The sequence below is a fragment of the Colletes gigas genome, unplaced genomic scaffold (assembly GCF_013123115.1).
Source record: "Colletes gigas isolate AHSC1104 unplaced genomic scaffold, ASM1312311v1 Colletes_gigas_Sc00014, whole genome shotgun sequence".
NCBI lineage: Eukaryota > Metazoa > Arthropoda > Insecta > Hymenoptera > Colletidae > Colletes > Colletes gigas.
Genome location: NW_025106643.1, coordinates 1,298,950 through 1,325,260, shown reverse-complemented (window position 1 = coordinate 1,325,260; position 26,311 = coordinate 1,298,950). Strand labels below are relative to the sequence as shown.

Below are 26,311 nucleotides of genomic sequence, written 5' to 3'. Positions count from 1 at the left end.
TTCTTTGATCGATTATGACCTTTTAAAAATACGCGCGAAATTTCGGGGACACATTTCTACCCTGAAATGATATTTTCGGTAAGGAATTTTTTTCTCGAAAATGCGTAGGATTTCGGGGGTACGTGTAATAACCAAAAGTGTTTGTAATCGACACCTGCAATCGAAAATAATTTTTTTAGAATGATTTGAAAAATTTCAATTTTTTAATAACTTTTTAACGAAACCTCAGTCAAGAAATTAATATTCTTGATTTTCCTCCTATTTTGGCCTCTAGAATCTCTCATTCAAATTTATCCCAGGGGTGGTCGAACATCCTGTATATGCACATATGCCTGATTACATCTAGGTTATAAGAGAAACAAACAAAATTAAAGGATAAACAAAAGAAAGTATTTGGATTACGAGGTGCTATGTTTCGATATAAAGTGGATTAAGCGTAAAAGACGATTTGTTTGTAAGTAAAAGGAACCAAATATAGTATCTCATCGTATCAATATCAATCGATAGCATCCCGCTACTGTATAAATTCATTCATTTCCATTTCCATTAGTATGACGCGAATACATGACGCAGTCGCGTTGACGAAACGATGTAACAGGAATTAAAGGCCGCGGTTAGCGCGATGTGATTCGCCTCCCATACGGCGACACAAAAATAAACTCCCCGGTATAGCCTACAATCAATGACGTCACATTCGGTCAGAGTTCACCGGTCAATCACCTCTGTTTATTCCAGTCACCTGGCTGGAAGCGGTGACAAAAGGCTTCACCGTGGCCACCAGCGAGCCGATATCCCAACTGCGCAAACGTGTCGACTAAATCAACCATAACGACCACGCGATCGTGCGCAAAAAAAAAACAATCCAATAATCGAAGTGTTGGAAAACACATATTTGTCCGTTCTGATCCTTTCCTCCTTGTTGTACCAACTGTTACATCGATATTGCGTTATGCAGCAAGTTCCCTTTTTAACTGCTAAACACACTAACCAGCTATACGAGCGCGCAAACGACGTCCTCGTAAATGCAAGGTTTTATCGTCGATCGACACGCGACCGCGGCTAGCTTCGACCGATCGAAAAATCGCGCGACCATTTCCATGGTATATTCAGGCAGAAAAAGTGTTAAATGAAACTGACCAGGTGAGAAAGCCACGGAAACGTGATGCTCGTCTACTTACTTACTTGCTGCCGGCGTTCCCTAGCTGACAAGACGATGACGATTCGTCGCTGTCATTGTCGTCAGCTTCTTCTGTCGGGGGTTGTGTTGCGGCATGGCTCCTGTCGCCGGTCTCCAGGTCAGCGACGAGAGTGTACATGGACGTCGTTTAGTTGATCGTGGAACGTCGCTTCCTGGACGACATAGCCGTCTAGCCTCCGAATCACGGCGTTCAACACTTTCCGTGTGTTGTCCCTTGTATTACACGGTGGAAACGTAACGTTAAGTCCGCAGAGAGCACCAATTTCGATCACACGAACCCCTTTGTGCATCCACCTGATCACAAGTAGCGCCCTCCCATCATCGAACCGAGTGATTGTGTACAAATATACGCCGGTGGCACCACCTCGTGACCACTTATCGAATATCCTTAAAATGTTGACAAATCGATACACGTGCATCGCTAGTTTTCTATTTCGTATCAACGAACGATTCTATTCTATTATCTGTGCCCGTGATTACGGAAGTGGTGCAAGTCAAAGAACCAAAGAAATTGAAATTTGTTTCAATATTTTCATATATATTTCTAATATTTTGAATAGTCGTGAAACAATGACACCACGGTCATCTACACGATCCCTCCACATTTGTTTTGACGGTGGTGAAAGCAGAAATTCTAACCTTAAATCTAAAGTCAAAAGTAAGTACAGCGAAACTCCATTTATTCGAACCCGATGGAGAACAAACATTGGCAATTTTATACTCTTAACCTCTATGTCGCGGATGCTAAGTCGTTTACGAAGCATGAAGATAAAAATCTTTATGGAAATAAGAAAAATAGTTGACAATTATGAATTATTTAGAAATAGAATAAACAGTACTCGACCGGTGGTTTTAGGTATGGTTAGGAGCTCTGGACGAACCAGGGGCTTTGTACCCTAGGAGCCACATAAGTTTTAGGATGTTTTTAGGATCTTTCTCTGTCGTAATGGTACACCTCGAGCGGTAAAGGTGTACCGGGTTCGTGAGATCAATAATCTACAATTAATATCATAAATATTCGAAAATACTATAGTAGATAAGCAAATAAAGATGTCCGCCTTGTTATCCTATTTGAAGTCACGAGAGCCGTAAATTAGATAGTTGCGAAAAGCTGACATTGAAAAAAGGAGGTAATTGTAGTGCACGACGGGAGAAAAATTGATCGTGCACGAGATACGTTAGCGAGATATACCTCCGTAGACACAATACATATTTTTGAATGGCGCAGCGACCTCCACTACCTCGCAGGCAAAGAAAATAATCGTTGCTCCAGTTGGATGTGCGCCAGCAAATGTAGCTCCTTTTTAAGTTTGCCCTTCGAGCGTAGCCTTGACTTTCAGGCCGTGAAACGTGTACCGGTAGGTATCTAGCAGGTACCTCGCACCTGTTTCCTACGACGTCGTAATTGGAACATCTAGATACAGTTGTTGCGCCCGCCCGTGTCTGTTTTCTAAAAATACCTGCGGCCATTAATTGGCATGCTACGTTTCAAATAAATTATGCCAATCGTTCCGATTAACGCGTCCACTGCCACGGTTTTCCAAGCTTAGAAATCGTCTCGATATTTATTTAAATTGTAGCGCAAAGAATAACAATTTTTATGTGTTTTTTGAATGGAAAAAACCTTCGATTCTGAAGAGCTGTCGAAAAGTTTCTTCCAGTCCAAACCAACCACATTTTACAAGGAAGGAATTGATAAACTGCCAGGAAGATGGGAGAAGGTTATAGATAATAGCAGTGAATACACAATAAATTGATATAATTTTGTTATTTAATGAGAGCAAAATAAATGTCTGATAAAAAAACGGAAGTTACTTATAACTCGACCTAATATATTTAAAAAAAAAATAAGTTATTGTATTCGATCGAAATAAAAGACATTTGTTTGATATATCTCGAAGTGTGTATAATTATAGTCGAACGGTCAGTATTAATTATTAAATCGATGGTGCCTCACTATCAAGTGGCTATGTAGATGAAAGGTATCTATGAAAACTACTTATAAATCTAGTCGTTGAAAAATCATACATACATACAACCATAATTAAGTCTATAAATAAATATTCACACGAACAAAGGCCAAAATCTAGTTTACGAGTAATTCTAACATTTCTATTCGTTGTTTGAGAACAAAATTTGCCCGCTTTTGCTATCACGAAACAAAATTCGATTCATCGATTCTGATATTTGTAAATGCTTAACTTGATGAAATAAATTATTTTTTTTTTTTCGTGAATGTTATTACAGAGGCGGTACGGGAACTATTTTTCTTTCTTGCGCTCTGAATCTAACATTTTGTTGGTGATTTTTGTGGCGGCGTCCATTTTATTGTTACGTTCGCTCTTAGCGTCGTTCTCGTCTTGAATTTCTGTAATGGTCACCCCCTCGTCCTTTGTTTCTTCGTCCTCTAAAAGGTAGTCCCAGTCGTACGACTTGTCACCACTGTCTCGCACCTTGCTTAATTCTCTCTTCAACATCTCCAGACATTCTCTACGTTCCTTCCATTTCTCTGCTTGTACAGGATCTATGTTGGCGTCCTCGCCACGTGCTTCTTGTTCACATTTTTCTTTTTCCTCGCACTCCAGTATATACTTTTCATAATTTTCGACCTGTGAAGAAATGCACATTTTCTAAAATTGTTAAACTCAAAAGCATAATTCTTTTACGCGACGTAATAAATTTAAGGGGTAAGACCACTGTAAAAATAATCCTTTTTACCAGTGGTCCTCGCCCCTCAAGGTGTTTTTAATATCGAAATCTCATTTTTAACACGTATCTCCTGAAATAACTTAAGCACCTTATCCTGAAGCATACGCTGCACATCATTTTGTCTTTGCAAATGTCGCGGGAGCCAAAAACACGCCTGAATGAGTCGTAAGAATATCCAAACTGCCCCAGCAAGAGCCAAATACGAACAAGCAGTAAACACCATACTTACAAAATCGATCGAAATCTGTTGGTGTTTCATATTGATAATTTATTATTTTCAATGGGATCTGTAATCAACGAAATAGAGTAAAATCATCCGCAATTCGATTAAAATGGTAAACACAAATTATTATTTTAAATTTTTGCCATTAAAATATTAGAATTGGAAATAAATTTATTCCTTCATTGATATACTTGTATTTTAATGAAATCATCATTTTTATTTGTCGTATCAGAATTCGAATATATGTCGAGGTCATCTCTAATTATAGTAAACTGACGTTGCCAAGTAAAAAGTAAATTTTATAATTTTATTTTTTATTTTATAATATTTTTAAGATTTTCAATTTTGTTTAGATTTTTAAAAGTGTCTGTTAAATGAATAGAAGTATAAAAATGAAGAATATCGTTGAATTACGACATCATAAAATAAATTGACATACGTGGTAACTGCTATCATAAATATATTTATAATTATTGGAATAACAATGAACGACCAACATATCAATTATATTTCTAGTATAATTTCTTCCAGAACTTATTTATATAATAAATATTATACAATAAATGTTACAGTAGTATGTATATAGAATAAATGTAGAAATCTTGTACTGCATTTATTCGTCTAATTTGAGCATCATTAACGATCTAATATAAGAAGCAAATGGTGAACGGTGTGAGTAATGAATTAATAATAATTTGTTTAGTTGAAATTACGGATAGAATGTGATAATATACGGTGCATATAATAAACGTCAATAATATTGTGACATCCATTTACTCGTTGACGATACACTGTGAACGTATTGATTGCAGTTGCTTCGTTACAACGACAATTGTGCATTATGTACTTCCGCTACTTTCGATACAAATCCTTCATTAGGAATTTATGATAAATTACGCGACTAGCCGATTCAGGTTCTCTATAAAAGTTGCAAGCAACTCTCGAATACACGGAAAGTGTTTCACATGAAAATATACACGTTTAATAATGTTTTTCAGATTACACTCACCATATTAGTATATAAATTGATGTTAAATTGCTAACGTTGAGTAAATCGCAGGAACGTAGTTTACTCGACAATTATGTAAACAAAGAAAAGAATTAATTCGAGTAAAGTGTGTCGACAATCGCAACCCCCCTGCTTTTGGATGTACACTATATCTATTAGAAACTCAAAATAGCAGAACACTTAGTAATTAAAAATGTATAACCGAGGCGATAAATAATAATTAATACAACACATTTGTCATTCGTAATATTCAGTAAAAAACAGTTCGTGACTTCTGATAACGAAAGGGAATATATATATTAAAAATGTACAATTATGTCGTAAAATATGTTGATGTTCCATTTACGTTTGAATTTCCTTATTCGTAGCGCGCAAAATTCGATTCCCTTCGAGATCGCTGAAATTTTTAATCGTTTCTTTTACACAACCGACTTACCTTTTTAGGAAAGTGGTAGTGCTATCATATCCGAAATAGGAAAAATTACTTATTTAGAAAAAACAGAACCCGAACATGAAACGAATAGAAAAGTAGAAGAAACTACAATATGTCAGGCTGACAGGTAAAGCACGACTATCTACTACTGACCCCTATCGAGACAATCGATATATGGATATAGCCACGTATGATTAAACCGACGTCCTGACATCTTACAAATATTTTAACGCGAACAGGACCTTCCGGTGTAATTAATAATTCACTGTTCCCCGTCCGGTTCGGCTCTGCCATTAACAATTCTCTCGTTTCTTAGAAACTTTCGAATGCATAAATATTTACTCTACACTATATGCAATAATGATTGATTCTCGCATGTATTACGGTACTTTAATAATATTCAATTGTAATTCGTGTTCGGAACTTGGATACTTCCAAGAAGAGTTTTAAGTTTCAGGTTATCATCAAATAATATGAATTTTGAATGTAAAGAATGAATCGACATAAATATCATTAGTATTCCATTGGTTTAATCCGAAAATGCCTACGAGCTAAAAAGAAGAAGGAAATAAAATGAAGAATACACACTTTTATTTTCACAGTGACAGGTTAAAAATAAAATGCTCCACGTCCAACTAACATTAATCGTCTAAATACAAATTGACATTTCGTGAATACCGATAGTTAAGACCCGATCAGCATCATCGTTCGAACCGAAGAACTTATCGCGCGTTTCTCGACTACCAGACTCTAAACCTTCAAACGAGTTTCGAATACAGAAATTTATTCTCTAGGAAATTATACACGCTCGTCTAAGTCCAACGTAGTACATACAGAGTAAACAGATTTTGGAATGTGTATGACATCACAGAGCAGTCATTAGCAGGGAATAAACGAGGCCCGATGCACTTTTAGTTTCGATATTTTAATACATTTCTACGAGGAAAATACTGTTTACGTCATGGACCTCACATAGAACAAGAGATAAGGGGTAGCAGAATTTCGCGGATTTGGTGCTAATTTATCTTCCAATTCCCGTAACGGGATTACGTGTACCGCTTCGTCGTCGCATTCCAGCCATGTGCTAGGGTGTTTGTGACGACGTATGCCGCAGCAATCCATGCTACGGCAACCGACCCTTATTAATTGCTCCTTGGTTTCGCTAGCACTCGGTTTGCTTCTGAAGTACTTTAATATACCGGATGCTTTGTCGGATGAGGATGAGTTTGTACTTGTACCGCTACTACTCTGACTAGAAGTTTGTCGCTTGCTGTCTCGATCGCATTGGAAGTACTCCGCGAACGCAGATTCATCAGGTAATCGAGTGTAAGCGACGTAGTGACCGGCCGTCATCGTTGCACCCTGGTGCATAATGACGGAATACAGCTTGTACACGTGACGGGATTCTGATTTGCCCCCTGTGCCCCCGCGAGTCTGATCGTTGTTGCATTCTTCGCAGAAACATTGCAAGGTTAATGGCGTTGGCATGTGGTTATTAATTTTTTCCATTGACCTAAAGTATAATTTAAAATATAAATGGAAATGGGAATAGCTTCATACGATATAGTCTTGGCAGAAGCTTCCTTTTCAGAAAAGAAAGAACGCGTGATCTTACCCGGCTGCGGTGGAGAATCTCTTCAGTTGCAGTATGAGAAGTCTCGGTAAGGATGGAAAACATACAGCCCTTCGAGCTTCGTTGTATCGAAGGCAACTGGCGCACCAATATTTATCTCTGCCCCAAAGAAGTTCGCTAGTAACTACTGCACGTTTATATACTTCGCTGCTATCCATCGATCTTACTTCTTCGTCTGCAAATAAATACGTACGCGTTTTAATCACCGTTGATCCCTTAACGTGAACTAATGTTACCTGTTTCGTTCGATCGGTCGATATCAATAGGCACACATATATCGCAAAATGTTTCTTTTCTTTCCGTGACGTGTTCACACTCAAGGCATGTGGTTTGCAAAAGACTAACTCCTTCGAAATCCTCGGAAATGAAGCACTTCTTGCTTTCCGGTCTACGACTACTAATATCTCCGTTGCTTTCCAAAAATTCAGCGTGACCGTTTTCATATGGTCTGGAGGATGCTGACACCCCGTTTAAATTCGACTGTACAATACACGACGAACTCCCTACCGTTGTTATCTTCTTTTTTTTCCTAGATTTGCAGATGCTTCTCTTGCTGGAATTGCTACTTTTTGACTGTATGTTCGCTAAATGTTCCGTGGAGAAGTCCGTTAATCCATCACTGTTTTGACCAAACTGACTCTCCCTATGCCTGACCAACAACTGAAATGTTTCCCTGATGTTATCAAGTAAACATACTAAAAGTTCGTGAGCATCTTGCTGCTGGTTCCCTTCAAAAATAGGATTTACGTCTCTACAAGAAATACAGAGATTATGTTATAGGTCCAATTCTTCTTTTCACTATGGAGTTAACCCTTCTATAACACGGTTAATTCATTCCGTATTAAAAAATTTCTTTATTTCAACCAGAAGTGTTAAGGAGAAATTCATGATATACGGGGGTTGTTCTAGTTTATTAAATCGTGTTGTAAGAGGGTTGATCATATCATCAGATTGTCCGGATAATAATGTCGGTTTTTGACTTTTAACTTTAAACGCATGTATCTCAAAACTTTATTACTCAAAATTAAGGCCACGCGTATGTACATATTTTTGCCGAGATACAAGCTTATTTATTCCGGCAACGTTTCGTTGTTTCTTGGAGCACTTCGCCTGTAGGAAGTTGTAGAGATGCTTGAAGTGGTAATCGATAGATGAAAGATCCGGTGAGTAATGCGATTAATGCTATGAATCGTCTCGGCTACTTTACGACCTAGCTTGAACTCGTACAAAAATATTGCACGCAATTGTTTCTTTTCCATTCTTAAATCTATAGACAAAAATAAACGTAAATAAAAATTAAAAAATAAAAGTAATACGGAAGCGAAAATGTTATGTAATATGAACGGATCGAACTATTTATTTGGAAAGCACGCAGAAAAAGTCAAACAATATAAAGACCGACATTATTTTCCGGACAACCTAATATACATATACCTAAGTGCTTGTAAAAATGCATCTGGTTGATACGGTTCGCTATTTTCTCTTGCTTCGGATGCACGTAACGCTATAAACAATTCGTGTAATTTTTCGGTAGCTATTTGTATTTTATGTTTACTGCTATCTCCAGTGGATCCAGCCAAAGCTAACAAATCTTTGCTACTCCAACTACGACTGCCGCTCGACGTAAGCGACATGCCAGTCCTACCCAAAGATGATGATTTCATCTGTTGGAAAAAATGTATAAAGTGAAATATTCCTGCTCCATTGCACAGAACCATAAAATACCTCGTTTTTCTTTGATAAAATAAAACTTACTTTAGTTTGAAGTTGTTTATCATTTACATTAGACAAATCAGTGGCTAAATGGTGCAAATTATGTAGGAAGGATGGTGCAAATCTTAAAGTATATATTACACTGTTTAAGAAACATGTATTTCCTAAATTACACAAGGTAGCTATTCTCAATCCTTCTGTACCACTGTTCGATACATCATAACTTCCATCCTGATGATTGCTAAGCTGATTGCGATAGCCATTCAACATTTTGCTTGTACCTTTATAATCAATAAATGTTACATCTCTTAAAACTCCACATTAATTCAATTAAAGTTAAAAGTATGTTAAGTGATACAATCTACATACTATATGTAAAAGTTTCTCTGTTCAGAAGGCTCTCCTTAACTGTTGTCTGGGAAGCCTGAGAGATGTTAGAAATTGTACGTTCACGACCAGAAAGGGCTAAGCAAAATTTCTTTCTAGGGGGAACTGAACGTTTATCCGCGTCTTCTTCTGTATCTAATACTGTCATTTTCTGTTAACCTGAAAGAACAATAAACTTTAAAGGGCTGTTAACACAAAATGGAAATTTGTTTTCGCTTGACGCGACTCGAATTTTATACATATCTCCGAAATACCATTTTACATACGTTACGTTTCTACTCAATTTCGTAGACATTAAGTCCTACCAATTATTCTACTTTATACTATATTAAGATAAAGGTTGATCTTGATATTCGTTTACTTACGTATTGTTTGGTGGGGAAGTCATGGAATAAATGAGTTTATTATTAACCTTGGTTAATAAAACAAATGTGTATGTACAATTAAATCACAAAATGTTCTTTAAATAACACGAACTACATTTCTACCGATGTCACACAAAACAGTTTCGCGAAACAATATTGGAGCGGCCACTATCCGTTACACCTAAAATCATAAATTCCTGAATCGCGTTCATGTGCGGTTCACAATTTCACATTCATATAGCTTTTCCTTTACTGTCACACTGCGTCACAGCATTCCCCGCTACGACCGTTGCGTCTGAAAATGGACGTTAGCTATAACTAGGGCTGGCAAAAAATGGAAAAACATGGGTATATCGATACCAAGTACTATCGATGTTATTCGACACATCCATAGTACATATCGATGTTCGTAATATCGATATTATTTTAATTTCATTTTGTCCCGTCTCGATTAGAGATGGCGTGAACTGCTACTTCTGAATCACTAGTCATGGTGATTTTTCACAGTGATTCCTGGTTCTTCGTGATCGCTTTTGATTGGTGGGGATCGTTCTTTTCATTTTTTGCGAATTATGTCCTTAGACTGTATATGTATTATATCATAATATGGTCCGAAAGCAATGTTAACATAGTATCTTATTAGGAGAAAGGAAAGGAAAGCCTCTGCTGGCTTCTGCTGGCCTCTGCTGATCTCTGCCAGCATTTGCGGGTCTCTGCCTGCCTCTGCTGGCCTCTGCTGGCCTCTACTGACCATTGCTGACGACTCCTCATACTTCTGACAACGTATAACGATTACTACTTGCTACTGCTTGCCCCTGCTGGTCTCTGCTTGCCACTGCTGGCCTCCATTGGCCTCTGCTGGCCTCTACTGGCCTCTGCTGGCCACTGCTGACCACCCCCGATGCTTCTGACAACGTATAACAACTACAACTTGCTACTGCTTGCCCCTGCTGGCCCCTGCTGGCCTCCGCTGGCCTCTACTGGCCTCTGCTGACCACTGCTGACCACCCCCGATGCTTCTGACAACGTATAACGACTACAACTTGCTACTGCTTGCCCCTGCTGGCCTCTCATGACCTCTGACAGCATGTGCGGGTCTCTGCCTGCCTCTGCTAGCCTCCACTGGCCTTTGCTGACCACTGCTGACCACCCCCGATGCTTCTGACAACGTATAACGACTACAACTTGCTACTGCTTGCCCCTGCTGGCATCTCATGACCTCTGCCAGCATGTGCGGGTCTCTGCCTGCCTCTGCTAGCCTCCACTGGCCTCTGCTGACCACTGCTGACCACTCCTGTTACTTCTGACAACGTACAACGATTACAACTTGCTACTGCTTGCCCCTGCTGGTCTCTACTGTCCCTTGCTGGCCCCTACTGACCCCTACTGAACCCTACTGATCCCTGCTAACCCCTGCTCACCCCTGCTGACCACTGTTGGCCACTGCTGACCTTTGTTAATAACTTCTACCATGATATATATGTATTAAAACTTTGTACAATGTAAATTTATGGCAATAAATGACATATTTCAAAGAATTCTATTTGTTCTCATCATTTTTTACCTTCCTTTTCCTCTCCAAAGCATTCCCTTAGTTATAAGATACGCGCCACCTCTTCCCATATCATGTCCTCCTAATAACAAAGTCTAAAATCAACTTAAAACCGCCACCGCCATACCTACTCAGCTCTCGTACTTGCTGCCGAAATCAAAAATTAACTTTTAAATTTTTTTTCTGTAACCGTCACTCTCTTACCTGCTGGCAAAATCGAGAATTCATTTTTTTCGTCAAAAAATTTTACCTCGAAAATTTCGCCGATTTCCCAATTTCGATTTAAATTTTTTTTTCTGTAACCGTCACTCTCATACCTGCTGGCAAAATCGAGAATTCATTTTTTTCGTCAAAAAATTTTACCTCGAAAATTTCGCCGATTTCCCAATTCCGATTTAAATTTTTTTTCCTGTAACCGTCACTCTCATACCTTCTGGCAAAATCGAGAATTCATTTTTTTCGCCAAAAAATTTTTGCTCGAAAATTTCGCCGATTTCCCAATTTTTCAGTTGTTTCAGGGCTTTTTCGTTGTTTCAGGACTTTCCAGCTGTTTCAGGACTTTCCAGCTGCCAGGAATTTTTCGTTGTTTCAGGACTTTTCCGTTGTTTCAGGACTTTCCAACTGTTTCAGGACTTTCCAATTGTTTCAGGACTTTCCAATTGTTTCAGGACTTTTTGAAAAGTTAATTTTTGAATTTGGCAGCAAGTACGAGAGCTGGATACTTTAGGAAGCCAATTTTAACCGGAAAAACGGTTTCTTAAAACTAAGGCAATGATTTGGAGAGGAAAGGAAAGGTAAAAATGGTGAGAACGCATAGAATTCTTTGTGATTATATCATTTATTGCAATAGATTTACATTATACAATGTTTTAATACATATATATCATGTAAGAAGTTGTTACAAAGACCAGCAGTGGTCAGCAGGGGTCAGTAGGGGTCAGTAGGGGTCAGCAGTGGCCAGCAGAAGCCAGAAGGGGCAAGCAGTAACAAGTTGTAATCGTCATACGTTGTCGGAAGCATCGGTGGTGGTCAGCAGTGGTCAGCAGAGACCAGCAGGGGCCAGCAGAGGCCAGCAGAGGCCAGCAGGGGAGAGCAGAGGCATGCAGAGGCAAGCAGTAATCGTCATACGTTGTTGAAAGCATCAGGGGTGGTCAGCAGAGGCCAGCGGGAGCAGCAGAAGTCAGTAGTAATCGTTATACGTTGTCAGAAATATATGTGGTGGTCAGCAGAAGCCAGCAGAAGCCAACGGAGGCCAGCGGAGGCCAGCAGCGGCAAGGAATGGCAAGCAGAGACCAGCTGGGGCAAGCAGTAACAAGTTGTAATCGTTATACGTTGTCAGAAGTATGAGGAGTGGTCAGCAGCGGCAAGCAGTGGCAAGCAGAGACCAGCAGGGGCAAGCTGTAACAAGTTGTAATCGTTATACGTTGTCAGAAATATAAGCAAGTCGTATGCCATTGATTTGAAGTCGGAGTTCAGATGTACAAGAGCAAGAAGGCAAACGAGCCTTTCTCTCTCGACTCCCACGAGGCGGTCCGAAATTACTTCGGACATTTTCGGAGAAACGAGAAAGAGGGCATGGGTCAGTTTGTCTTTGTCGACTTTCCGAAACTCCACGAGCTCACGTACGCGTGATCTGGCATGTGTGGGAGCACCTTCGGTGCATTTCTGGCACCTCTGGTTATATGGACGTTTGAAATGTGCAAGTCGATCGACGCTTTGCGAAATAACGAAGGAATTTGATATTAAAACTGTATAATGTGCTCAAATTATTTTGAGAAACTCGTAGTTCAAGCACGACAACTTGACGATGGTATCGAGAAATTAAGTGAAACATGGAAATTGCCGCACGTTTTGGTTGGACGTTTTACAGGTTCTACCGAAGAAGCAAATTCTCACATTGAAGCATTATGGAACGACATAAGAAAGACAGAGGTTCTTGATATGAATCGATTTATTGAATTTTATTAATTCGATTGTTGGCATGAAATATTTTTTAACGTTTTATCATATCAGGAAGGAATAGAAGAACTTTTGTCGAAGAGAAATGGATTCCAGTCACCCAATTCAGTATTTATGGAAGAATTTCTTCAAGAAACAAAGGAAACATACCAATCATTAAAAGAACAAAGTGATTTCCTAGAATCTGTTTTAGCAGAACATGGTTATCATTATGAAAACAATCCTTTAGACGAGTAAGCTTTTATTTTACTGCAATTTTACATAAAAGTATTTAATGGTCTACTAATGTTCTTGTTTTATATTCCATAGAAGTAATTTAAATAATGACATTTCTAATCAGTGCCTACTGGAAGAAACCAAACATTCAGAAGCTGCAGTTACTCCTAATTTTAATTCAAATTATGGAGTTAAGCAGAGACAACAAGAAACACCAGCATCTAATGGCAGTTATACACCATATTCAATTGCAACACACATGACTAACAGCTCAGCATTATTTTCAGGAGATACTTCTATCCATAGAGATAATTTGTACACCCCATTTAAAGAACGTCCACAGGAATCAGTTTATTCTACTCACTTTTACAACTTACTAAAAAAATGAATCTATAAATTACGTATTTTTCACCTTATTCTATGTAAGATCTGTATACATAGAGTTCTAAGTATTTTTGATACCTATTTTTGGACATTTACTGAATGTTTTTTAATACATAAGTATTTTGTATTTTTCTACAATCTTTAAATTAAGATGATCTTCAAGAGGCACATAGGAAACTATAAATTTGTAAGACATAAAGGAATACTGATGAAAAGATATATAAAAGTCATATTTTCCGAACAGGTCTCAAATTGTTTATATGCAAATTCATGATAAGCAAAAGGTTAAGCGATCTAGCGCGATGAATACAATTGTAGTATGAAAGTGGAGTAAACGAATATGAATATCTCGTAGTATCGAATTTTTAACAATCCTGCGTTATATGTAGAATATTGGAGAAGAATCGATTTATTATGCCACGCAAAAAGAACTAGCGGAAACTAGGGTAATTTCAGCCATCTTTATTTCTTAAAACAAAAATTACGTTGTCAGTATGACGCATCCACTTGTTAATGATGCAACTACTTAGTTAATGTTTACCGTGTCTATAACCTTGTACCAACGAGCGATATTTAAGCAAAGTTATTCAGTACTTATTAAATCTTATTAAATAGGGGAATGATTTTTTTAATTTCCATTTGGTTTTCGGTGATATTTAAATTCAACTAAGTGTCTAACCTCAAACTCTGAACATAAGGTAATATCAACCAAAATGGAAAGCTAATTCCAAGCTAAGTTTTAGCGTTGATCTCTATATAGAAATCAGTGATAGTATCTACCGATATAGAGATCAGTGATTAAAACTAAGTATCGATTACTATCGATATGATCGAGCTATCGTTGCAGCATTTGCCGTTAAGGGGGCCTTGTGTTCCACCCGCCATAGTTGTCTCGCTACTTATTTCAGAGTATTTGGTATCGCTAGTGAAGATACGTACAGTCCGGTTTATATTTTATATAAGACAAAGAAGATGCCGAGAAAACGTAAATTATCGAATATAAGGGAAAGATGTCGCATTTGTCTAGTTGACAATGGCTGCATGAGCAATCTGTTTAACGAAGTTCTGGAATCGAAATTGAACAATTTGACAAAATGCACTTCCATCAATGTATGTTTACATTCTCCTTAATTTACACACGAAGTTTTATAATTTTATCGTGTAACTACGTTATGTTTGCGTATAGATCAAAGACGAGCCTGGTTTACCAAACATCATATGCCATGTGTGTTTTTACAAGCTGGATATATGGAACGAATTTAAAGAACAATTCATACGGTCGAACCAAATGTTATTAAGTCAATTGGAACTTGCGGAAATTTCTGATAACGCGGTAAGAACTATTGCGTTTGCGTTTTTCATAATAATTTCACACAGCATTGCAAATACAATCATTTCTCTTTTTGCATCAGCATTCACAACTTAAAAGAGCTTACACTGATTTGCAACAAAGTGCAGAGGACAGCCTTTCCGACACTTCTGATAAGGTATTTATAATTAATACCTCACATTCTGTTCTTAGTAATATGTAAGTACATAAGAGTAGTTTTTTCAGAAGAAAGCAAAATCCGAGGTGCCACCATTAATACCTTTGGAGTTTGCAAGCGTAGATTGCGTAACGGACCAAGCAATGCTGAAGGAAATGTATGTTTCCGAAGATGATGTTACATCCTCTAAGGATTCTTCCCAGAGAGCTCAGGATGCCTCCAATGATGATAAATGTAAAAATGATGGAGACCATGAAACTAAAGATAACGTACAGCCGAAACCATCATTGGTCCCTATGAAGGTAAAACTGTTAACAGGTAGACGTAGTAGAACAACTGAACAGAGGAAAGCATCTACCAAAAGGTGGGTTGCAAGAAAGAAAGCCCTTCTAGCAGCAACAGGAGAAAGCGTATCGGATACAGACTCCATGGCATCTGATGATACTGAATTGTCACCGGTGCAGAAAGCACGAGCAAAGACTAACATGGATATAGAAGTCGAAAAACAGAAGAGAGTAGCCAGAGCATTAAAGCAGTTGGAGACTAATTTGACCGACAAATATTGTATCAAACGTAATAAAAGTGATTTCATATGCGTGGATACCGATTCCGATACACGAAGAACGAGATCACTGAAAGACATTAACTCCGATATTTCGTTGACGGACAAAAACACGTCTGTAAAAGACTCCACCGAGCAAGACGAAATGAGGAAGGATAAGTGTCCTCAAAATGATTCAAAAGCAAAAGAAAACACTTCTGTATCACTGCCAGAAAAAGCTAGCACAGAAAAATTGCCAAAAAAGAGCGAAACCAATATTGCCGAAGATATATTCACTCCGTGTTCCGTGAAATCGGAATTAGAAATCGGAGACGCTACGTATATCGTCACATCTACGTTAATGCTCGCGGAACCACATTATCTAAATAAAGCAAATTTACATAGTTTATCGAAAGAGTACAGGAACGATAATATCGAACAAAATTCGCAAGACAAAAATACCGATATCATCGATGCCGTACAACTTCGTAGAATAAATCCGATTCCAGCAGATTCTAACGAGAAGAAATATATCGAGAGATGTTTGAACATAGAGGTAGAAGGGACAGAGATAGACGCTTTGAAACGCGTGCAGGTTGAGCTCGCTGGATTTGTGGAGAAAGAAATGAAGCAAAGATTATTTGGGATAGCAAACGATGATGCAAAGAAAGATAAGACGGAAAATGGTTGCAAGAATTCGTACCAAACTTTGGACCAACAATTGAAGAATATAATAGAGAAAACAATAAAGAAAAATTTCGAGTCTTCCATGATGAGAAGCTGCGGTTCAGGGTTTAACTCGTACATTCAAAAATCGGGAACGGTTTCGCCTACGTTTGTAAAAGAGGCGGTGGATTCGAAAAAATATCAACCGAAAGTTGTTTTGAAACGTTTAGATATAACCAAAGAGAGCAAACAGCGAAATATTAATAATATGCACGTTGTAGCTAAGCGTACCGTTAAAAACAAACTTGGCGGACCGTTTAGCATGGTTTCCCATAAACGACAGAGCGTACCACCGATAAGATACAACGATTACAATACTTCTGCTTTGGATTCCGATTCTGACTTGTCGGACGAAATGGAGATGTCCGAAACATCGAAAACGGAAAGTAATCGCAATACAGTTACGGAAGAAGATAAGACCGTGTTGAAGCAAGTAGAAGTATTCAAAGATACTGTAATAATTTCTAAGGTGAACGAAGAGAAAACGGAGAATCAGGAAAATGTTTTTAACTCACCTCTCGATGAGAAGCACGTGTGCGGTGTATGCGAGCAGACATTCAGTAGTCGTAGCGAGGTTGTTGCACACGTTCGAATGCACAAAATAGAGTCATCCACCGTACCTCGGCACAACAAACATAAAATGATGCGATGTAAAAGATGCCACGAAATAGTCGAGGCTAGATTCGTAAAAGCTCACGTATGTAAATCCACGAAACAGCAGACTCACAAGTGCTACGTGTGCAACTCCACGTTCAGAACGGAGAAGCTTCTTGTCCGCCATTTGGAGAGTCACGATCAATCGGAATTTAACATAGAGAATATAACGAAAGCGGAATCACAAAAGTCAACCAACGCGAACATGTTAGAAAATTCCAAGGAGACGATGTACTTAAAATCCGAGGCTTCTCAACTCTTAAAAGTGGACAACTCCATGCCTACGAAATCAGATGATCCTAGAATCGAAATGAGCAACGTTCAAACGGAAAACGTAGGCATGAGCAAAGGGGTGAAAGAAAATGCGCAGACAATGGAGAGGCCAAAAGAGACATACACTTGTTTTGTATGTGACAAGATATTCACGGATGAAGAGATATTGAAAGATCATTTGCAAAAGCATTGCGACGATATCAGCGAGGATGATCAAAGCACTGGTAAAGAACAGTATCAGTGTGCAATTTGTGGCGACTCGTTAGATTCAGAGGATGCACTCGAGGCTCACGTTGAAAAGCATTTGTTCGACGAGGAAGATGACAATCCTAATCTTATTAATATTGGTAATGATAATGACAAATCTGACGAGGATCCGTATCACTGTTTACAGTGCGCGGAATCGTTTAATTCCGAAATGTTATTAGAGATGCACATGCAAGCTCACGAGGAAGAAGCCGCGATAGCAGAATGGGAGAAACAGGGAATAAAAGCTTACGAGTATCAATGTTCGATCTGCGACGACCTTTTCGAAACGGAAGCGGAATTGTCCGACCATTTGGACATACATAACGGTAACGCCCATGTTTGCCAGCTATGCGAAAAGCCATTTTTATGCCTGGAAGATTTACAACAGCATGTTGCAACCCACTGATTGCCTTCTCGTTCTTAAATGAGAAGCTTTATGTATATTAGCATAGTAAGGAAGGTACCCCTGTATATAATATTTCATAAACTTGTAACAATTTATCTGTTGAAGAAAAATTTAATACAAGACGATATTTGTTTCGTTATAATACCGTCTCATTTCGTTCGAAAGTCCTATAAAAATAAACGTTGAAGATATCTTATGAGAATAAATGTAATTAAAGGTATTTTTAATATCATAAGTACAAACTGTGCATAAGAGTTCATGCATCTATTGAAATGTTTAAAAACACAATTATTAAATATATATATATATATGTACACATAGATTGTATGTATTTCAGAATGCATTAGACTTCAATATTCTCAATATTAATAACATAGCTCTATATGCAGACAAAATTTACAATCGTTGGATATTAATATAAACAATAAATAATACGTGAAGCGTTTGTTGATTATAATTGCAGTAATACACTTTTGTAGCAATTTAGAAAGAAAAGAGTCCTTTGTAATATATACCGATAATGTAATCTCTCTTATATAAATGCATAGATGTGTGTGTATATAGTCATACTTAATAAAGCACAGTTTTATTTCTAATAAATATCCAACCGTTTCTACATAAATGAATTGCAGTTTTATTTTCAACAAATTACGAGATTGTAATATAAAGTCTACGCGATTGAAATAAACCGAATTAGAAATAGGACTGATTAAATAAACACTCGTGTATAAACTGTAAACGTATTTTGTTGATTGGAATTTAATATGTATATCAATGGGTATGCAAATATAATGTTTTTATACGGAATAGTGGTTGTACATAAATTTGTCCTTTTTAACAATTTTACATGCGATAATTCTCGTCAAAACGTGACCGAATATTCGATGTTCAATTTCACAAAATAAACAATGTACGAGTCCATTGTGCTATAATTTTTTTTTGCAAACTTAAAAACGTTTATGAAATTTATAAGTCGCACTAATTAATTATGTAATATTCCATACATATTCTACTTATTAAGTTATACATAATAAATTTTATACACAAACTAGTCTATTTAACATGATGGGATCGCGAGCACTCTTTACAGAAAATAATTTGGAGGACTAATGATGTAAACGATTACAAAAATCAGTCGCTGGCTGAATAGTAAATCTTATTATATTCTACTATATTTACATAAATACTGTATACAGTGACACGTTATTTACTTGTGGAGAATAACTAGTACTTTATCACTATACTGTATACCGTTAAAACATGACTGTAAATCGACTCTTCTAAGCGCTTCGTGAAATCAAAGTAAAATAAATAACAACTGGCTTCGTTAAAGCTGACACTAACTGCTTTTGAATTCACCTCATTATAATAGAAAACTATAAATGCTTCCCTTTTTGAATCATTTAAATCTACAGTTTTGGTTTCGTGATTGCTTTGCGACATTGTCGTTTACATTAATATAACAATGTGTCTACGCTAAAAATATTCTGAAAGCATATAATAGTACATCGATTCATGATGAAACGCACAACTCAACAAGTAATTTTATACCGTGAAAGCAGATATTTATCGCATTCGATACATTCTTGCGCTTTCGTTTCAATTTCTTAGGTCGTGTCACGTCTACTAGGAAAAAGAGTGATTATATGAAATACCTTCAAATATCCTGTACCTAATTTGATACAAAGTTTTGTTCATTAAAAAAAAAAAAATATTAAGATTTCATTCGTAATCGATAATCGAATATTGTTTCGATGCAAAAAGAAATTATGTACAAAACATACAACAATCAATCAAGCAAATTCTTCGTTATAACTATAATCAAAATTCAATTGTTTTTATATGTCAATAATTTATTGTTCTTTTCAATCGATAAAACAAAGTTTCGGACTATTCTGGGTCCCAAATTTATTTAGTACATTTAATGTACGCGGTTTCGAAGTATTTCATTTTTAAGCCGATGCACTTCAAACATCATAAAATCTTAACTTTGTTAAACGATTGCAACTTTACATACCATTATGTTCTTAGATCTATTATATACAACGATATCATTCAGACAGAGTAGGTTTTAATAGTATCATTTCAATAACAATAAATTAAATATATTTTCTCGTCGTGCTTGCTGAAATTTTTGTTGTAGCAACAATGGTAAATGAATTCGGAGAATGTATGATTGTACATCATCACGGGAATCTAAACTTAATATATTTGTGGTATATGCATTATCCATCTTATTGTCTATTATTAATTATATAGATGGATACAGAGAGAACGCTACCTACCTATAGAAAACCATTTTACCCGCGAGAGTAAAAGTTTCGTTTTGATGTGCCATCGCGATGAGCTCTATCAATTTCAGAAAATAAGAAAACCGAACGGGCGCACGAACAATTTTATATCTTCCCGACACTTACGCTATCATTAATCATTGAATTTATATTATTTATTCGTTACACCAAACTGTAATATTTATTGTATTATTTTTAGCGATCATAGCGTACCACGCGAAATCAATGATCTCTAATATAGTCTTGTGTAACTTACCTAACAACATTTACAAATTTTAATAAAAGCGCTATTTCATTGAGAAATAAACAATAAAATAAAAGTTTTCTTTTCTTCGTACACGTTACATGTTAAGTAACTAACATTGTTCATGAAATTTGGCTTCACATTGTGATTTACTGTGACACGAGGTCTACATAGTTTGCAGGATAGAGACCTACCCTGCCATCTTTTCTTCCTTTACACCATCCCTGCTCATCTTCGTCCTCCAATTTCTCAAAAACATCACCTGTAACGATCCAAGAATTATAAAAATTAAATTCTAAATACTTTTATCATACGTGTAAGATGATTGAATCTTTATGTACCTTGTTTAAAGCTAAGTTCGTCTGCTTCTGCTCCCTCATAATCGTACAACGCCCGCACAGGAACGCCAGGTTCTCCATTGTCCACTAATGGTTCGCCGCCATCTTCGTCCCATTCCTCTTCTTCGAAAGGATTTGATTCTTGTTTAACATTCGTACCATTACTGAAACAAAAAAACATGTATATTAGATTAAAAACAAGGCATATATATTATACATATTATAAAATAATTTTTCCAGATCGATTTGAAATTTTTTTTACCCCTCGAAAAATTTCACATTTTCTCGAATTTTTTTCTAGAAAATGGGTAGGAATTCAGGGGTATGTCTATTGACCAAAAACGATTGTAATTGACCCCTGTAAGCAAAAATAATTTTTTCAGAACGATTTGAAATTTTTTAATTTTGACGAAAAATTTCACATCTTCTCGAATTTTTTTCTAGAAAACGGGTAGGATTTCGTGGGTATGTCTATTCACCGAAAATGATTATAATTGACCCTCACAAATAAAAATAATTTTTCTACAACGATTTGAAATTTTTTTTTCTTCGAAAAATTTCACACCTTCTGGAATTTTTTTCTAGAAAACGGGTAGGATTTCGTGGGTATGTCTATTCACCGAAAATGATTATAATTGACCCTCACAAATAAAAATAATTTTTCTAGAACGATTTGAAATTTTTTTTTTCTTCGAAAAATTTCACACCTTCTGGAATTTTTTGCTAGAAAACGGGTAGGATTTTGGGTCTATGTCTATTCACCAAAAGTGATTGTAATTGACCCCCATAACTGAATATAATTTTTCTAGAACGATTTGAAATTTTTTTTTTCTTCCAAAAATTTCAACCCTTCTCGAATTTTTTTCTAGAAAATGGGAATAGAAAATGCATTACTTACGTAATTGTAGAGGTTCTGTTCACCGCATTGCCATCGTGATTATTTTTCTCTGAGGAGTGTTTGCTGGAACTAATCGTATCAGTTTTGCTATCACCATGACTTCCGTCTGTTGATATTACTCGAGGGCTGGGTTTTGATTTTGATTTATTGTTGACTGTTGGGAATTCCTAAATCGATAGGAGATGATAGAAACTGATTACCCATATTAATAATGATAATTCATTATATAATTAAGTGCAAGTTCATTTGTGAAGTTTCAACTTGTATGCTTGTACATATTTATAATCTTAAGCAATTTTTAAATAGAGTGTATATAAATATTTTAAATCATGCGTGCAACCAAAGTATAAACGATACATTGAATTTTCATTTACATTTGTATGTTAATAATTGAATTAAATATTACAAATTTTTGGTGAAACTGAATCGCATTCGTTTGTTACTTTCGAAGATGAAGATTGGTGCGATGACGTTATGCTATTTGTTATTAATTAATTAAATTCGACGTGTGAACAAAAATATACAATTAATATGAATCAGAATTAAGCTGCATTCATTGGTGCCTGTTAATACTACTTTTCAAAAGCATCTTTGCAATTGCGATGATCGAGAAAAATTACCATGTATCATGCGATTACAAACTCCGGGCGATTTTCCCACCAAATATACTTGAAAGGAATTTTTATAATGGATCGATGAAGAGGTCAATAACACTGTTGCTTCATCGATTAGTCAACAATTACAACTATTGCAATAAAAACGACTTTTTTTATAAGAGAGAAATAAAATCGACCCAGGCCATTTCATCGAGCATGATCGTAAATATGTATATGGGACTACCCTACATTCTTTTCGAGTATATGGATGGCACAAGAATATAAGAAATTAACTGTGTTGTAAATGATTTTAATTGGTTGCAAGCATGTTTGATTTATGTTTAGGTTTAATTTCGCGTGACAATATATAACAATGTATCAAATGACAACGATGTATGATATTAACAGCTGGGATCGTAAATAAAGAGCGAATTTACGTTCAAATTTTTAAAAAATTTCATGTTTTTGAAGCATAGCATTTCATATTGAGAAGCAACAAGATTCCTTGTTAACAAAAATATTACTATCCATAAAGAAATCTTCATAATATAGTAGATTTCTATTTCTTCGTGCTCTGGAGACGCAAATCTGGCAAGGACTATCAAACCCCATTCTATGTGCAAGATGTTAATGATACAAAAGAATGTTTCAAGAAGTATATTACACAATGTAATATGTCTTTTTTATGAGAGACATTTTGGGTACTTGGAAAGTTGTCACTATTCCTTCATATCAGTTGCACAAGCAACTCTAGCTGTCTCTAAGGATTATCGAACGTTTCCAGAGATTATAGATTGATCAAGATGGCGGCAGTGTGGCAAATTCGCTCTTATTTTTGAAACATGCTCGGTGTATTCGTGATATAGATCTGAGATTACGTGCAAGACCAAGCACATAGCGGGTTACGGTTAATTCAGTTAAGTTAGCGAGCGAGAAGCTGCAAAAGGAAACCCATCCTCAGTGACCTCGTCGTGTCTGCCGTTACGGCACTATTTCGTGCCACTTGCGACGGTAAAAAATGCTCGCGTTATCGCCGGGGTACGCGTCTGTACAAACTCGATGGACGGAGCCAATGAACGAAATTGATGGTAAAACATAACAAAACTTTACATGCAGATCCTCGCCGACCGGGCGTTGATTGATGAGCGTGATGGAGCCGGCCGGAAGCGCCTCCTTGGACTTGGAGCCCTTGGTGATGTCACGGAACTCCTCTGTGTAGTCCTGCATAATAGCAACGCCCAAAAAACAATCACATGCATGCATTCCAGAAAATTGTCTCGGGATACTATTAAAAGCTTTGAGAAAAAAAAAAAAAGAAAGAAAAATAAAAAGGAACATAGGATCATTACCATAACGTTGCACATTAATTGTCTTTCCAAGGGGTTTAACCCTTCAGAAATATGTATATGTGCTTTGACCTACGTATTAACGTAATCTGAATCGCGACGGGTTTCTCGAGGGAATTTCAAGATAAATGGTCGTCGACGAATTTTTTGATCGGAAGGAGAAATCATAGTTAGCGCAGAACCCCTAAGAATCGCATATATCTCTCATACATTTCGGTCTCGAATACATAGCGTAGCTTTACTTTGAGAAATCGTAGAACATCGAGACGAACAGAATTAATTAACGAATAAAATTAATACAGTTATAAAAAAAAGGAAAGAACGAGAATAATATTCAATGCACTCTACGGCTATGTTTTCTAACATCAGATTTCCAACCATGAGCAGGGGCTTTCATGCGATGAAGAAGAGTCGTTGCAATGCGTACGTTTATGTTCGAATATCTCACCTCGAATTGCGGCCAATTCATAGCCATGTTCACACCGTGGTTGTTCGACCACCATTTTAGGTCCTTTTCGTGGTCCGCGTTGTTAATCGTGTGGTAGAATTCTTCGTATATTTGTGGAAGTCTAAAATATTAAAATACGAGAATCTAAAGATTATTTATAATCTCAATTTCATTTTGATTCTGCTTGAAACATTAATGTGTTTTCGGATTTTGAAATATAAAAGTTTATCAATTTCTCTACGATATTTATGCCATTTTAATTGTTTTCATCTTTGTAGCTAACTTGTTATTCATTTTAAACAGACTGATATTCCAAAAATGCTGTGCTTCAACATTTTCCCAGGATTCCCATTTAGTTGCATTAAAAATATTTAAAATAAAAGTATAATTACATTGGATCTTGAGAGATATTAAGGCATTTGTGAATGCCAAAGAGGACCTCTTTGAAGAACTGAAGCCGCTGCGCCTCCATTTCTTGACACTTCTCGAACACCTGAGTCATGTCCTCCATGTATTTAGGGTTGTACTGATTGATTTCTTGCAGCGTGGCCTCGTACTTCTCCTTCGCCTTTTGGACCTCCTCCTTTGTCTTTTGCACCCTGTCTTGCATCTTCTTCACCTGTCGAATTAAATAAAAGATCGCGAATGAGCGACCTTTTAGCGAGTGGTTTGCAGTGGCGAACTATGGGCATCGAAGGTAAAGATCTTGGTTCTAACTCACACTGGTAGTCTACCTCATGGTAGACAGAAACTACAACCCCTGGCAAAAAGTTCTCCATCAAAAGTTACAAAAGTTACTCGCGTATTGCAAATGGAAAACACTGTTTTGCTGCAATTTGTTCGAACAAACAGAACCTTGCTTCTTGCCAGTCAAACATTATATTGTATTCTGATTAATTATTCCAACTCTTTACCCTCAAGTTTACCTAGCGTACAACTGTGGTGGCAAAGAATACCTTTGAAGAAAGTAAGCGTGATCTTAATATATCAATTAACTGACGCGTGCAACAAAGCTATAGTAAAGTACAAAGACTTGTTTGATGCGTTTGTGAAAGTAATAATTGTGTGAGAGGGTGTCCCTTTATGCAGTGAACTGAAAGATTCTGATTCCTCGAAACAAAACAAATCGAAAAGAATATTTGCGTATTTAACACGATCTTATACTGTATTAGAGATAGATTAAAAACAAATTGTACCATGTTTGGTCTTATTTTGATCGGAAAACCCTCACAAATACATTGGTAAAAGTTTTGTTGAGAATAGTCGTGTTTCATAAATTATGAAATACAATGTAAAGCAGTATGCGCGGGAGACGAGTGCGCATACAGCTCGGGAGACTGAAGCACGATATAAGTTACTTCGAGGATTTATATTATATTTAATTATCCATGAATTTTGACAAGTTTCGTTAAAAAAGTTATTTAGATATACGAAAGAGATTGTCAAATTTTTATTTGCAACCTTTTATTCTTGCGAGTGTGAGGGGAGTTCCTGAAATTTCGTGATTACACTTACATGGGACACCCCTGCACGATTGTCATTCAAAATCCAAGTTCCTTGTACTTCGTTATTTATTAACTAGTTTCGCGAAACATGGACTTTTCGTAGATAAATTCTCAGGGCGATTCGTAAATGCATGTCAATACTTCTGAGGATGGATCTACATACTGAAACACGTAACACATGTTTTATGAACAAAAATCGAGTACATCGCATTACAAATGTTAAAGATTTCGAGGACAGCTCTTGATAGCTACATGCATCCTATCGAACAAAATACTTTTTCATCCTTTTATTTAAGATGAACAGGACTGTTTATACAGTGTGTTTTTAAGATTTTCAATGGATTCAAACTGAATGAAAACTTTCGAAGAAATTATTAATATTAAGACGATTAAGTTTACAAGGAGACCATTTAAGTGTAGGTATTGCGAGACAAAAGTGGGATGAGAACTATAGTATTTAACAACATATGCTCAAACAACAGTTTTTAACGGGTGAATACACCCTCTGAAGTATTGACATCCATTTAT

General features: G+C 36.7%; 6 protein-coding genes across 17 annotated transcripts in view; 2 read left to right on the top strand and 4 right to left on the bottom strand.

Moving 5' to 3' along the window:
* LOC122399695 overlaps positions 1-1,466 on the bottom strand; it is a 40,072-nt gene extending 38,606 nt beyond the window's left edge. For 2 of the 3 annotated variants that reach the window (XM_043400574.1, XM_043400577.1), the window contains exon 1: positions 1,183-1,466. In XM_043400574.1, the coding sequence (XP_043256509.1) occupies positions 1,183-1,316 (134 nt within the window). In that variant the 5' untranslated portion in view covers positions 1,317-1,466. Of the gene's footprint in view, positions 1-1,178 lie in introns of all 3 variants that reach the window. The other variant, XM_043400576.1, reaches the window with a different exon arrangement.
* Positions 1,467-3,127: 1,661 nt separating this feature from the next.
* On the bottom strand, positions 3,128-6,089 carry LOC122399540. 2 transcript variants are annotated; one of them, XM_043400286.1, is made up of 3 exons: positions 5,576-6,089; positions 3,996-4,194; positions 3,128-3,807 (listed from the first exon to the last, which is right to left on the bottom strand). In XM_043400286.1, the coding sequence occupies exons 2-3, from the start codon at positions 4,164-4,166 to the stop codon at positions 3,460-3,462; spliced, it is 519 nt and encodes a 172-aa protein (XP_043256221.1). In that variant the 5' UTR covers positions 4,167-4,194; positions 5,576-6,089; the 3' UTR covers positions 3,128-3,459. The 2 variants fall into 2 exon arrangements, with proteins under 2 accessions (XP_043256221.1, XP_043256222.1); XM_043400287.1 differs by having other exon boundaries at positions 3,996-4,151.
* On the bottom strand, positions 6,082-9,955 carry LOC122399539 (ubiquitin carboxyl-terminal hydrolase 1). The gene is made up of 7 exons (XM_043400285.1): positions 9,671-9,955; positions 9,288-9,464; positions 8,961-9,199; positions 8,640-8,869; positions 7,442-7,956; positions 7,188-7,380; positions 6,082-7,085 (listed from the first exon to the last, which is right to left on the bottom strand). The coding sequence occupies exons 2-7, from the start codon at positions 9,451-9,453 to the stop codon at positions 6,527-6,529; spliced, it is 1,902 nt and encodes a 633-aa protein (XP_043256220.1). The 5' UTR covers positions 9,454-9,464; positions 9,671-9,955; the 3' UTR covers positions 6,082-6,526.
* A 2,949-nt stretch (positions 9,956-12,904) lies between these two features.
* On the top strand, positions 12,905-14,064 carry LOC122399544. 2 transcript variants are annotated; one of them, XM_043400299.1, is made up of 3 exons: positions 12,905-13,154; positions 13,236-13,414; positions 13,494-14,064. In XM_043400299.1, the coding sequence occupies exons 1-3, from the start codon at positions 12,978-12,980 to the stop codon at positions 13,783-13,785; spliced, it is 648 nt and encodes a 215-aa protein (XP_043256234.1). In that variant the 5' UTR covers positions 12,905-12,977; the 3' UTR covers positions 13,786-14,064. The 2 variants fall into 2 exon arrangements, with proteins under 2 accessions (XP_043256234.1, XP_043256233.1); XM_043400298.1 differs by having other exon boundaries at positions 13,491-14,064.
* Positions 14,065-14,384: 320 nt separating this feature from the next.
* On the top strand, positions 14,385-18,282 carry LOC122399541. 4 transcript variants are annotated; one of them, XM_043400289.1, is made up of 5 exons: positions 14,428-14,479; positions 14,690-14,891; positions 14,968-15,114; positions 15,194-15,268; positions 15,328-18,282. In XM_043400289.1, exons 2-5 carry the CDS (start codon positions 14,754-14,756, stop codon positions 18,115-18,117), a joined length of 3,150 nt encoding a protein of 1,049 aa, XP_043256224.1. In that variant the 5' UTR covers positions 14,428-14,479; positions 14,690-14,753; the 3' UTR covers positions 18,118-18,282. The 4 variants fall into 4 exon arrangements, with proteins under 4 accessions (XP_043256226.1, XP_043256225.1, XP_043256223.1 ...); XM_043400291.1 differs by having other exon boundaries at positions 14,385-14,891; positions 15,340-18,282; XM_043400290.1 differs by having other exon boundaries at positions 14,385-14,891; positions 15,337-18,282.
* Positions 18,283-18,449: 167 nt separating this feature from the next.
* The window catches only part of LOC122399543 (protein kinase C and casein kinase substrate in neurons protein 1), a 49,036-nt gene continuing 41,174 nt past the window's right edge, over positions 18,450-26,311 (bottom strand). For 2 of the 5 annotated variants that reach the window (XM_043400293.1, XM_043400294.1), the window contains exons 5-10: positions 24,671-24,897; positions 24,279-24,399; positions 23,595-23,705; positions 21,889-22,055; positions 20,994-21,154; positions 18,452-20,914 (exon numbers count right to left, since the gene is read on the bottom strand). In XM_043400293.1, coding sequence (XP_043256228.1) covers positions 20,802-20,914; positions 20,994-21,154; positions 21,889-22,055; positions 23,595-23,705; positions 24,279-24,399; positions 24,671-24,897 — 900 coding nt within the window. In that variant the 3' untranslated portion in view covers positions 18,452-20,801. Of the gene's footprint in view, positions 20,915-20,993; positions 21,155-21,888; positions 22,056-23,594; positions 23,706-24,278; positions 24,400-24,670; positions 24,898-26,311 lie in introns of all 5 variants that reach the window. The other 3 variants (XM_043400292.1, XM_043400296.1, XM_043400297.1) reach the window with 3 other exon arrangements.

Excerpts from the sequence above, each read along its gene's own strand:
- LOC122399540 (XM_043400286.1), bottom strand. The coding sequence starts at position 4,166 with ATGAAACACCAACAGATTTCGATCGATTTTGTAAGTATGGTGTTTACT. Across the intron at positions 3,808-3,995 it reads AGCGTATGCTTCAGGATAAG|GTCGAAAATTATGAAAAGTA; the intron begins GTGCTTAAGTTA and ends ATTTCTTCACAG.
- LOC122399544 (XM_043400298.1), top strand. The coding sequence starts at position 12,978 with ATGTGCTCAAATTATTTTGAGAAACTCGTAGTTCAAGCACGACAACTT. Across the intron at positions 13,155-13,235 it reads ACGACATAAGAAAGACAGAG|GAAGGAATAGAAGAACTTTT; the intron begins GTTCTTGATATG and ends TTATCATATCAG. Across the intron at positions 13,415-13,490 it reads GAAAACAATCCTTTAGACGA|AAGTAATTTAAATAATGACA; the intron begins GTAAGCTTTTAT and ends TATATTCCATAG.
- LOC122399541 (XM_043400288.1), top strand. The coding sequence starts at position 14,754 with ATGCCGAGAAAACGTAAATTATCGAATATAAGGGAAAGATGTCGCATT. Across the intron at positions 15,115-15,193 it reads CGGAAATTTCTGATAACGCG|CATTCACAACTTAAAAGAGC; the intron begins GTAAGAACTATT and ends TTTTTGCATCAG. Across the intron at positions 15,269-15,327 it reads TTTCCGACACTTCTGATAAG|TTTTTTCAGAAGAAAGCAAA; the intron begins GTATTTATAATT and ends ACATAAGAGTAG.
- LOC122399539 (XM_043400285.1), bottom strand. The coding sequence starts at position 9,453 with ATGACAGTATTAGATACAGAAGAAGACGCGGATAAACGTTCAGTTCCC. Across the intron at positions 7,381-7,441 it reads CGACCGATCGAACGAAACAG|ACGAAGAAGTAAGATCGATG; the intron begins GTAACATTAGTT and ends ATTTATTTGCAG. Across the intron at positions 7,086-7,187 it reads AGATTCTCCACCGCAGCCGG|GTCAATGGAAAAAATTAATA; the intron begins GTAAGATCACGC and ends ATTATACTTTAG.